Source organism: Lampetra planeri, chromosome 27 (genome assembly GCF_965212315.1).
Source record: "Lampetra planeri chromosome 27, kcLamPlan1.2.h2, whole genome shotgun sequence".
NCBI classification, from domain to species: Eukaryota; Metazoa; Chordata; class Hyperoartia; order Petromyzontiformes; family Petromyzontidae; genus Lampetra; species Lampetra planeri.
In genome coordinates this window covers 2,901,226-2,913,731 of record NC_136133.1, presented here as the reverse complement: position 1 = coordinate 2,913,731, position 12,506 = coordinate 2,901,226, and the positions used below count along the sequence as shown (strand labels likewise).

The 12,506-nt window shown below is 47.2% G+C and overlaps 1 protein-coding gene across 1 annotated transcript in view; it reads left to right on the top strand.

Moving 5' to 3' along the window:
- Positions 1-642: 642 nt before the first annotated feature.
- The window catches only part of LOC144728022 (scavenger receptor cysteine-rich domain-containing protein DMBT1-like), a 46,620-nt gene continuing 34,756 nt past the window's right edge, over positions 643-12,506 (top strand). Inside the window, exons 1-11 of the mRNA XM_078607229.1 lie at positions 643-828; positions 2,588-2,635; positions 4,918-4,953; positions 5,936-6,247; positions 7,029-7,043; positions 8,171-8,188; positions 8,990-9,010; positions 10,401-10,520; positions 11,013-11,036; positions 11,362-11,403; positions 12,189-12,308. Of these exons, the coding sequence (XP_078463355.1) occupies positions 741-828; positions 2,588-2,635; positions 4,918-4,953; positions 5,936-6,247; positions 7,029-7,043; positions 8,171-8,188; positions 8,990-9,010; positions 10,401-10,520; positions 11,013-11,036; positions 11,362-11,403; positions 12,189-12,308 (844 nt within the window). The 5' untranslated portion in view covers positions 643-740. The remainder of the gene's footprint in view (positions 829-2,587; positions 2,636-4,917; positions 4,954-5,935; positions 6,248-7,028; positions 7,044-8,170; positions 8,189-8,989; positions 9,011-10,400; positions 10,521-11,012; positions 11,037-11,361; positions 11,404-12,188; positions 12,309-12,506) is intronic.

Here is a 12,506-nt window from a genome sequence, read left to right as displayed (position 1 = left end):
TCATCTAGTGTACAACTTTGTAATTATTCTTCTTGGTTCTTTCGGTAAAGTCACGTAGAATGGAAATAATAAAATAATAAAAATAAAACATAATACAATAATTCTCACGACGTTTCATTTTTATTATTTTATTATTTCCATTCTACGTGACTTTACCGAAAGAACCAAGAAGATGAATCCCTGCGGTCACGAAAGCTTTAAATCGAAATTTGTAATTATTGTAAAGCGCCTCGTACCAAGGCGCTACATTAATCTATATAAGATATAAGTGAGATATAAAAATGTTTTAAAAAATCGGAAAATGTAGTTGAAAATATGGCATTACATTCGAGGTTGTTAAGGCTGTATGGGGAATGTTTACTTTTATATAGGAGGTTTTGTTCACGCGTGTTCGTGTATATGTCTATATGTATATAATATTTGCATGTAGACATTATTACATCGCAACGACCTACAGCACTCGCAATCAAATGGGTTAATAAACGATGCGTGAAGTCAGCCAGCACCACGCAACGGCCGCACGCACACACACACACACCTTGGAGAGCAAACTTTGGCTCCACTTAAATATTTATTATTATTGAGACGCCTACGCGATTAGGGATGCAACGGGCTCCAGCAAACCTATAAAAAGGGCACGCTCGCGTCGAGGTGGGGCAGGTTGAGCGACTGACTGCTTCAACCCAAGGCTGGTACAACAGCATTGTTTGATACAACAGACGCTACGAACATCGCTGGTGATGATGATGATGACGACGATGGCTGCCACGTCCCGCGCTGGTCGCCTGCTACTCACCTGCATGCTGGTGTCACGTGCCGTAACGACAGGTAACACCAATGAGGGATTGCGTGCGTGCACGTGCACGTGTGTGTGTGCGTCTCTACTTGCCAAGCAACCCGAGCGATTTGAAGACGTGATTCGTGTGCCGATTTGTATAGAGCGTGGTTCCGTGTAACGATTTTCAGGGCGAAAATTGCGTCAAAATATGCGGAGGCGGGAGGGAGGGAGGGAGGGGAGGGGTGTTCGTTTTTGTTGCGTCAAACAAAAGCGCGGCTTTAACAGTCAGCAAGCCTGCCACTTTAAGTCGACATATACATAGTTTGCTGATGAGTCCTAATTCAGGTGAAACTCCACGTGCCCGTCTCCCATTCTGATGGCTGATGGACCACATTGATGATTATTGAAGCGCGCGTGTTTCCGACACGTTTCATTTGAACTTTGGCTAAAAGGGTTGTAGATTAAAGTCACTTCTGGTTGGGAGAGGACCCTCTAGAGACCCTTGGCACCAGGGAGCATAGCAGTAAAGCGCCAGGGCCGTGGCATCAAGGAGTGAGATAACGACGAAGGGTTAAAGGCGCAGCCTTGCAATTGCTCACTGACGACACTGCTGGCAGATGGGCCCTACATTGGAGGAGATGGCATTTGGCCTACTCTTTCACGCTGCGGGTCAAGAGGTTGAAGAATCCACACCAGAATCCGACTCAACACGTTTCGTCGGATTTCTGTTCTTCGTCTCGAATCGGCACTGCTCCATGGAGAAGCTCCCTGTCAATCTACTGCTAGATGAAGGCCTTGCGACACCGTGTCACACCAAACCGCGCCGCATGCAATGCTGTTGTTGTGTTTTGTGTTGGGCGAACTGAGTGATTGGTTAGAGAGTGTACATCGGGACGTATGTTGAACTTCTTTCGCAACGTAGCCACCCGATTAACACGGTTGGCTCCGTACGGTGCGAAAGATGTGCAACATGCACACGACCGTGCTAAACGGAGGTGCGGGGGTGCTAATCGGTGGTATTCGTACGCCGAACATACATCTACTGTTAAAGCCCGGTGCTCCGTCTGTCCGTCAAATCAATTATAAGAGATTCATACTCTTAGGTTTTTTTCGGTAAAAGTCACGTTGGTAAAAAAAAATGAAAATAACTCAATTAAATCACGACGTTTCGGAGGCAACACAAGTCTCCGTCTTCAGGTGGGACCGTCACAGCCACATTTACTGTATCAAATCTAGAATTATAAGAAAGCCTTTCAGAAGACACGAATTAAAAAAAGTTCTAGAAAGTGGAGCATACATACAATAGAGTCAGTAGTATCTACAATAGTCAGTAGTATCTACTACAGAGTCAGTGGTATCAACAGGAGCTCGATTAAGGCGGCCACAGGCCAGAGATATTCTACTTTTGTTGAACTTGCGGAGTTTCCCAAACTGCAGATCCTCGCGACTCGCCATCACGACCCAATCGTTTCCGCGCTTACCAATTCACCATTCCATACAAATCAACTCAACTCCACGCTGCAATGGACGTGTCCACACGCTCACGCAACGGGTATCTCGATCTTAAATCTGAATCGGCTCTAGCGCTGAAAGTGTTCATGGTTGTACGTGGCGAGCTCAGTTCAATACCGGGCCGTGGTTAAATGATATCTGTACCGGTCATAAATCTGGCAGAAATCGGGCACATTCTGAGTGATTTGGTCATCGACAGGATTGATGTCAACTCATATGTTTTATTACCTACAATAATAATAATATGATTCTACAGACACCACTGATCACCGCGTGTATGTGTTTATTTCTTTAAAGTGTCATCACAAACGACAACAGCACCACCACGAGGATTCACTGCCCCAGGTAAGACATTTGAACGCATATGCTCAAGAGGGGGTAGTGATAAGGGTTGTGGTATTGATAGGGGCTGGAGTAGTGATAGGGGTTGTGGTAGGCCTGGTCGAAGCTAGGAGGCGGGGCAAGGGAGTCGCAGGATCATGATGGGCTAGGGGGTGAAGAGATGGGAGTTTGTTTAAAGGCATGAACGGAAGCAGGTTAGTGCAGATGGTTGCTCTGCTGTGTGCTGCTGCAGTGGGACTTTGTTGCAGTGGAGGGGGAACAAGAATGGAGAATGAACGAGAGCGAGACTGGGCGCAAGAGGGCAAGGGAACAGAGATTGGGAGCGTAGAGGATGGGATGGGACAGAGTGAGGAATGAGAGAAGCGAGATGATAAGGTTGGGGCAAGACCATGGTGGGGGAGCGGGGGGCGGGTTATATAGACGAGACTGAGAAACTTAAACGGACATCGAAAGTAGAGAGGGAGCCAGTGGAGTTGGGGAACTAAAGCAGATGTGTGTGGCAATTGTGGGGGAGGTTAAACAATGATCTGGGCTGAGGCATTTTGTATCTGTTGGAGAGAGGTAACCACAATATACCAATAGGTTTCACCCTTTCTGGCAAGGAAACAGGCTGTTTAGATGTTACAACACCAAACAGAATCATTTTGACATCTTAACACATGTTGTATTGCCAGAAAGGGTAAACGCGATTGTACTGGTAGGAACCGCCAGGTTACACCAGCCCACAGGGGATTATTGTATCCGTCCGTCCGTCGTGCAGGGAGGGGCTGGGTGGGGAGGGAGGGGCTGGATGGGGAGGGGACGGTGGAGAGGGGCTGGGTGGGGAGGGTGGGGCTGGGTGGGGGGTGGAAGGGGTGGGGCTGGGTGGGGAGGGGCTGGTCATCCCGTGGTGCCCTTATAAAACTCAACGTTTAACCTACTCACGCCGGCTTGTGACCGCCCTCACAGTCGGCCATATTTGCGGAATACACCACGCCGCCATTGACCCTGGCCATTGACCGAGCAACCCAACGTTCCTACCAGCTCCCTCCGCAGGAACGTGTTTATATTTAGATTCTGGCAAGAAAGGTCCCATATAGGAGTAACTGCGTCGGCAGGAAGGCAAAGAAGAAGAGATCGGTCATCGTCAAGCCTTGAGTGAAAGCAAGGGAGTGAAGCAGGAGTTTAGTGGCAGATGGTGAGGTGAAGGGACGGATTTTGCGAATATTGACTATGTGAAAGCGGCAAGTGCGGGTAGTGGCAGAGATGTCGTTGGAGTGGGAGGAGTTGACGATGACCTCGAGGTTTGCGAGCAGAAGAGGCAGGAGAGTGAGGGAGAAGGGAGGGAATGAGATGGTATGATAGGGTGCAGGTGAGCGGGAAGAAGGGAAAAAAAATATTAACATTTTAGAAGGATTGACGGTCCCTATGTTAGTGTAATGACAATAGAGCCTACATGTGGTGTGAGGGGACTGGTGGCCACGGAAGGTAATGACAGGGGTATTAGTTGTGAGTGCGAACGGACTAGTGGCCATGGGAGGTAATGACAGGGGTATTAGTTGTGAGTGCGAAGAGACTGGTGGCCACGGGATGTAATGACAGGGGAGTCAGTTGTGAGTGTGAAGGGACCGGTGGCCACGGGAGGTAATGACAGGGGAGTCAGTTGTGAGTGCGATGGGACTAGTGGCCACGGGAGGTAATGACAGGGGAGTCAGCTGTGAGTGTGAAGGGATTGGTGGCTACGGGAATGTTCGAGAAGGGATCGTGGTCAGGTGACGGAAGAGGACGGTAGAGTCTGCCGGTAGAGCGAGCGTGCAGAGTCAGTGAGAATGATCGAGAAGGGGGGCGTGGACTCGTGTTGGTTTTAAAGGGAGATGCGTGGGAGACTCTGGGCTGTTGCAGGGGGGGGGGTCTCCGCCTGATGTCAAGTAAACGCGTCTTTATTAAACTGCCATCTCAAGAGAAGTGTGTCAAGTCGTCATTACATTAGCACCAAACAAACACATGACGGGAACGCTGCAAAACTATACGTGCCGCACTTTCTCTATCTACTGCTGGATGATGAGAGCCTCCCCGCGTGAGTCAATGCGGTTTGGTAAAAGTGTGGGCTCTCAGTACCGGGGTTCAGATATCACTAGCTACTGATGCGATCCGTGGATGGGAAATCGATATTAGAGCTGTAATAAAATTGCACGCAAGATTCAGAATTACGGCTCCGACTGTAGCTTCTACGCTGTTTCCTGCAACCGGGCTTTTGCGTGATCACGGCTTTACAATGTCTGCGTGTTTTTGTTTTTGTATTACAGCAAGCACAGAATCGCCACAGGTCACTCATGATGCTGGTACGTAACTCTCCTTCTTGCAAAACCTCGACACATTTCCATTTTGTAAAACGTAGACACACTTGTACCATTCGTGTTCTTAATAACGCAACATTTTCATCGCCAATTTCACGTCAACAAGTGGTTTAACCCTACACACGCTACGTACAAAAGTAGACTCGTTGTTATGAAGATCAGTAAGCAGCAGCACCATTGCTGGCTTCGATCTTCTGCAAAGCTTCTGGGGCAACAACCCTTAACTGCATCCACTGCACAAACCATGGCAATGGCAGCAGATAATCATATTTATAATGTGCCAGATTTTGCAGACAAGTCAACAACTCAGAGGCGCGGAACCAAGCTCAGGGCTGCTCGAAAGCCCCGACCCAAACAGATAGAGGCCTTTAGATGTTTCAGAGTGCATTTGATGTTGCGGATGTGCAAAGGGATAGAGAGTTCCACGGCGAGGGGGCAACAGCAGAGATCCGACGTGAGGCTGTAACAGTTCGAGACCTTTGGAGTCTGAACGGACGGCCCCTGAGGCTGCTTTTAATCATTCATTCAGTGATCACTTTCAAAGCTTCCTAACGATATGTTGAGGAGCTCGATGACAATGTTGAGGTCTGCTGCTGCCGCTGGTCACGACGTTTGAGAGAGTTCGTGTCGTTTTGCTATTCTTCCTCCTCATCCGTTGAAGGAGCGCAGACTACAATAGTTTACTATACGTCCATAGTTTGGGTTGTGTGGACCCTATAGTAAACCACCACCAGTACTCGCAAACACTCACCACAGTGGCTCACACTCACCAACACGACCACCACAAGGCCTCACCAACACTCACCACTCACCACCACGGACTTGACCCCCTGCTCCGACCGCTTCGGCACTCCTACCATCTCACCCTCGTCGTCGTCGCCATCACCGAACCATCTCGATCGTGACGAATCATCATCACCACCATCTTTGTCTCTCGACGCACGCTCCACGACATCCCCCCCCCCAGGCTTACCGGTCAGACTGGTGCAGGGCGGCTCGTGCTCTGGCCGAGTGGAGATTCTCCACAACGGGCGGTGGGGCACGGTGTGCGACGACAACTGGGATATTCCAGACGGGAACGTGGTTTGCCGCCAGCTGGGCTGCGGTTACGCCGTGGAAACTCCAGAGAAGGCCCGCTTTGGTAGGGGCTCCGGCCCCATCTTGATGGACGGGGTGCACTGCAGCGGCTCCGAGTCCTATCTGTCGCACTGCCTCTTTAATGGTTGGAACAGCCACGACTGCAGCCACGAAGAGGACGCATCCGTCATCTGCTCACATGGTCATTATAACTTTGATTTGAAGCTTTCGTGACTGCAGGAATCCATAGCCTTTGGTTGTTTCGGTAAAGTCACGTAGGTAGAAATAAAATAAAATAAAACAAATCACGACGTTTCGATCGCAAGACAAGCGGTCGTCATCCGGCGACCGCTTGTGTTTTATTTTATTTCTAACTACGTGACTTTACCGAAAGAACCAAAGAGTATGTCATTATAATTAATACGCTCGTCTCGTATACTTTTTGTTGTTCCGTGTGGGGTGGGGTCTGTTTTACGGACTTGTTGATGTTAATACTAACACGACGGTCGGGTGGAGTCAGAGGGTTACGTGGGGAAAATGGCCGTTTCTCCTCGTGCTGACAGAAGTAACGTCATCAGCCACGATCAGGTTGAGGTGCACATTGGCACCCTCCTCTAGGGGACCCCTCCCTCTGCTGCTGGTGTCAGCAGCTCTAACGAACCAAGACAAACATGGCCTTTTAGCCCACGTAGGCCTCTTACCCCAGCCTACGATAGTAATGATGGTGGTGGAGGGGGGGGGGGTGGAACGGTTTTGCAACTGACTTAAAACAGTGATTTTATCCCAAAGAGTCAACTGTGTGTGTGATGAGCGCGGTGAATTCGTGACGGACTGGACTTATACGAGTGTGCAATAATGTTCGGACTTACAAAAAAAACTCCATTCGAAATGAGCTTCACGTTGTGTGCGTTACCATCGTAATCCCCGTGTTTTGTGTTTCTGTCTTTTTTCAAACCTCTTCCCAATTCTCTCACCCGGAGCAGATGCCAGTAGCTACGGTAAGGAGTTTCTATCACCGCGTGAAAAGCTTGACGTGATATTTTTTTTTTTACCCCAGAGGCGTTTTATTGTTACGTGTTCACTTTGTACCTTCGCGGTCGCATCGCGACGCTGTTCAGAGGCGTTTACACGTGTCAGTGTGAAGCTAATCGTAAACCGGGATCAATCAAGGCTCTTTGCTCATTAGCTGGGCGATGGTGGCTATGCCGTGGCCCGTAACAATCCAGCACTGTGGAGGGGAGGGTTGGTGGATTACTGCATAAATGTTGTGAAACTCCCTTTCCATGCGTGTCGGAGGTGCCATTCCCCCCTGGCTTTCCAGAAGCTAAAGTGTGGAATCCACCTGTTTCGTCCGTAAGAGATTTAGTGCTTCCCCCTCACATGCGTGGGTTTCTTCCTGGTGCTCTGGTCGATAACACCTTATTATGTAGAGGATCGCAGAGCTTTGGCAATTGTTGGCGCTGGCTCACCGCGTAGGCTGCTTCTCCACCTTGCCTGTCGTTCCTCCTCGCACCTCTTGGGTCCTTCGCTCTCGACAAGAGTAAGCAAATGCTACGCGGCATGTTCCAAGCTGAAATGATTTACAGTATGATCATTAGGGCACGATTTGTGATCGTACTGGTGGTGTAATGTACAATGCATCTCTTAAGCTCGAACAAAACGTGCACCTTGATCGCGTGTGTGCCCACGCTCTCCGATCTTATTATTCGATTCGTATACTTTGCACGGAAAAGAGACCTCGCGGACCCCCTCTGCAGTCGACAGAGGCCGCTAACGCCCCCCGCAACATTGAAAGGGACAACAATCGATCAGAATTGGGAGAGGGGAGCGGTGGGTGGTGGCAATCGTAAAATTGCAAAACACGAGATATTGGAAATCCGTATCGGCGGTGCGGCTTGTCTCACGGGTGCGTGTAAACGCCTACATAATTTATGGTGGCACGTCGCCATGCGAATGTTGAAATCCCACCACCAGTTCCAGGGCAGCATGGAGATGAATTCTTCTCGGTGGTCGTATAAGCACTTTGACATTGAATTGACTGGAAGACACCATAACGCGATGTATACATTTTTGACACGTTGCATGCATGTGCGTGTGTTTTTATTTCATGCGTGCAATCCATCAGGGACCACCGTCGATGCCGGTAAGATGTTTACACCTGTTTCTCGTGACGTAAAAGTAACGAAAGAAACAGTTCGTATCTATCCACAGTAAATGTGTTTTACCCGAGTCCCATCGGCCTATTTGCCTTGTGAAGTAATCGGAGTGCACCTATAAAGGGGCCGTCCATAAATGACGTCACACACCCAGCGCCTTCCCCTACAGAGCCGCTATGCGATCACCGTTGTCTCATTGCTGGCTTAAGACAAGCTGCTTCCGACGCAGCTGGGACGGGCACTGCCGTTACCATCACCAACTAAATGAAAATGAGGACAAATGCGTGTTTGGAAGTGTTCATAATCAACGCTTTTGGGTTTAGATCGCGTTATTTATAAATGTGTCGTAACCCTCCACCACCCGACAAGGCCAATTAGTAAAAAAAGTGTCACGTTGACAAAATACAAATAGTTCACTGCTTTAGCCCACCGGTGTGTTGAAGCGTGAAACCACAACATTTACAATTTTTGAGTAGCACGACGTTTCGCTGGTAATTGCATCCAGCATCATCGGGCAATTCGCCAGAATGGTGAGGCTCTGCTCTGTCCTCGGTCTTATATAGAGCAGCAGCAGGGTGACGTCATCATTAATTCATCAACTCATCAGGTGCAACGATTTGAGGCGGGGGGGGGGGGTATTGTAATTATATACTAGATTAATAATCAGGCAGTTGTTACGATGCGAGTTGTAGATTAATAATCAGTTGGAATGTGTTTTATTGTAATTATGCTACGTTGGAAGTGTTACAGATCCTATGCATGATGTGTCTTCCCTGTCTTTTTTACAGGACCCACAACTGGCTATTACGGTAAGATATGCTGTTACAGATCCACAGAGAGCTATCGGATTGACTCCGAAGAGACATAGGTCTCGATCAGTGTGTAATTATTTTGGTGGTTGTGGGACATGCTGCTGATGTAATCACGTGCACCAGGTGCTCATTCAGGCTAAGTTGACCTAGGGGTGGCCCCAAGAGTATGACCTTTGATGGTGCGTTCGGTGATATATCATCATTTACAAAATAATAATTTTCGCTGTCAGCATCATGTCACTCGTTTCCAGATGGGTCATACTCTAGGATGTTTAGCTAACGCTAAAAACAACGTCAATTATCCAGGAATACCTCACAAAGTTTCATGAATCGTTTTCAGAAGGGTACCTCGAGGTTCAGTGAAGCTCTGCTGCCAGGCAGAGGGCCTGGTCCACAAACCGTGGGTTGTGAGTTGTAATTCCGGTTGGGAAATGGCTTCTCTCGCCATCCATCCAGGTTACAAAAAATTAACCCGTAAAAACAAAGTTTTTCACTATAAATCCTTTATATGCGTGGCGGCTAGAGTCCTCTCGTCCTCTGGCTTGAGATGGCTGCCACCTATGGGTCAGATGATTGCCTGCCACCATTAAGCAATTGGTAATTAAATATAATTTATTTTTTCCTAAAAAGTGTAAAAATTTGGAAAAATATTTTCTCGAAAATAAATTGTCACGCACAACGAGTCTGTGTGCAAAATGTCAGCTCGATTGGATAACGGGAAGTGGGTTAAAAAACGACCGAAATATTTGCACGGTCGTAAGTGCGCAAGCAAGTGAACTTAATATAAAGGATTTAAAAAGGAGTGCCACCTTGTGGCACTACAGCAGTGGGAAGTGTTGTCCTATGGAGAGATTCGTCCCAATAATGGAATTTAGAATTCCCACGATTGACCCATGGACCGCCAACTAGAGCTGAACGGTTAATCGATTTCAAATCGAAATCGCTATTTGAAACAATGCGATTAAGAAATCGCAAAGGCTGCAATTTTTTGCGATTATTGGAATTGTTTTTTTTATTATAACTTTATTTATTTAACTTAACAATTGTTCTATGTTTGATTGTTCTATTTCAATTAAAATGTTTTAATAAATACATATTGGAAGCAATTCATATCTTTTAAGTTCTCATCCTTGCATTAGAATATATTGAGCAGTTCATATTTTGATGGTATCATGTGGTGGTAATGCTCCATCACCTGTTTTAAATCTATTACGCAGTGAATATTGAACTGAAACTTGACTTTAAAAAATTTAATCGCAAATCACATCGCAATATCGGTCAGAAAAATCGCAATTAGATATTTTCCCCAAATCGTTCAGCCATACCTCCAACAACATATATGAGCACAAGGCATCGAGATGAACGACGAGATTGTGTTTCTCTGCAGGGGCGTGCTACTCACACCCGTGTCAGAACGGTGGCAGCTGCGCGAACATGCCCTACTACCCCTACTACCGGTGCTACTGCCGCTCGTACTGGACTGGCACCAACTGCGAATACTACTACGGTGAGAGGGCAGAGTCTGTCCTGCATTGTCTGCTGCTCTTGTGTTACATGTCCTGGTGTCTATGCCAACATCAATCACACCGGCAGCCACGCATGAATTACAATACAACCATCAGCCATTATGTCTCCACTGCTGGATGAATTCCTCCCAAAGTCATTATCACTTTCCTGCTATGTAACAATTCACGAAGCTCCTACGCATGAGCCCATTTAATTGCTCCGTTTCCTTTGGCTGACAATCATTTAGTGTTCCCTCACTTGACTGACAATTTGTCATTAGTCTTGACTACCTCCAATCATTCCTTTCAGTGATGTGCCTAAACCCATTTACTTCTCTTAACAGTTGATATTATGTCTCTAACTTGCGTACGTTCCTTGATCCATGAGTTCCTTTTCCTATCTATTTAACAGCGTGCAGAAACTTGCCATACAGTGTGACATCGGTAATCACTGGCGAATGTGTTTTTCTTTCACATGCCCTCTCGGCCATCAGGAGCACATTCTACGAATGCACCTGGTAAGATCTCGCACACCGTGTTGGTGGTACGCCACACACAAGCCATCTCGATCACAGTAATCCAAAAGATTAATTGTTGTTTTTTGGAAATTAAACGTTTTCAAGATAAGCTTGTAAGAGGCAAGGAGTTAGGTCTGTCTGTTTGTCTTAAACATTTAATTTTCTTAAGAGTCAATATGATGTCTGTCAGCTCGTGTATATCCCTTGATCCATGTGCTCCTTTTCCTGTCTCAGTATAATTGCAGCATGCAGATGGGTACCGTACAATACTGCATTGGTAATCTCTTCCACGTGTTTCTCTTCCACATGCCCTCTCTGCCATCAGAAACAGCTACTCGACCCGAAGCAGCGGATACGACCCACTCTAGTGAGTGACCTCTCTTCCAGGGCACACACACCGTGGGTGTCGTGGGGTTTTGCACACCCCACAATGTTTAGATGTGGGTAATAAACGGAGGGGAGTAAACCCCTAATGTGTGATTGTGGCTGTTTATCATTGAGAGTCTTCTTCTTGAGTTCTTCCTTAAATGCCCTGGTCCAAAAGGGCAACTTTAGGGCATTCGTTCTATTTCCCGTGGAAAATATTGATATTTATTATCACTCCCCACCCCCTCGGTACAAACATCTGAACACTTTTGATTCAAGCGGCGTCCTCGTGGGCAACAGGAGGCAGCAACTTCCAATCAGACAGAGGTCACGTGACTCCTGCAAAATGGCGGCTTACAAATCCGGCATGAGTGGGATCTAGAGTCTGTAGTCCAGACGGATGGAACTTAATTTAATGCATGCTTTTTCGATGAGTAATGTATTATCGTGTGTGAGCGATTGGCAAACTGACTTGTAATAATGTATTGTGCAAAAGAATGACTTTAATCTAACTCGTGACTAGGCTTAGGCCTACCCCAATCCCTCATGAAGTAGTGACGAGAACTCGGCTGACCCCATCCCTAATGAACTAGTAACTAGTACGAGGCCTACCTCCATCATAATCAACAAGTGACCAGTACTTCGCTTACTTCTTCCAAAATGATTAGTATTAGACCTACTATATCTCTAATTAACTTGTACTAGGTCTACTCCATCCCTAATCAACGAGTGACCACTATTAAGAAGCCCTGGCACGTGACGTGATGAGAGTGTGTTTCTCTGTAGGTGCTTGCCAGCGGAACCCATGCCAGCATGGCGGAACCTGTGTGGAATATTGGCGCTACCCCTACTACCAGTGCTACTGCCCCTATTACACGACGGGCACCAACTGCGAATACTACTATGGTGAGAGGGCAGAGTCTGTCCTGCATTGTCTGCTGCTCTTGTGGCACATGTCCTGGTGTACATGTAATCATCAATCACACCGATTTAAAGCTTTCGGGACTGCAGGGATTCATCTTCTTGGTTCTTTCGGTAAAGTCACGTAGAAGGGAAGTAATAAAAAAATAAAAATAAAACATAATAAAATAATTCTCACGACGT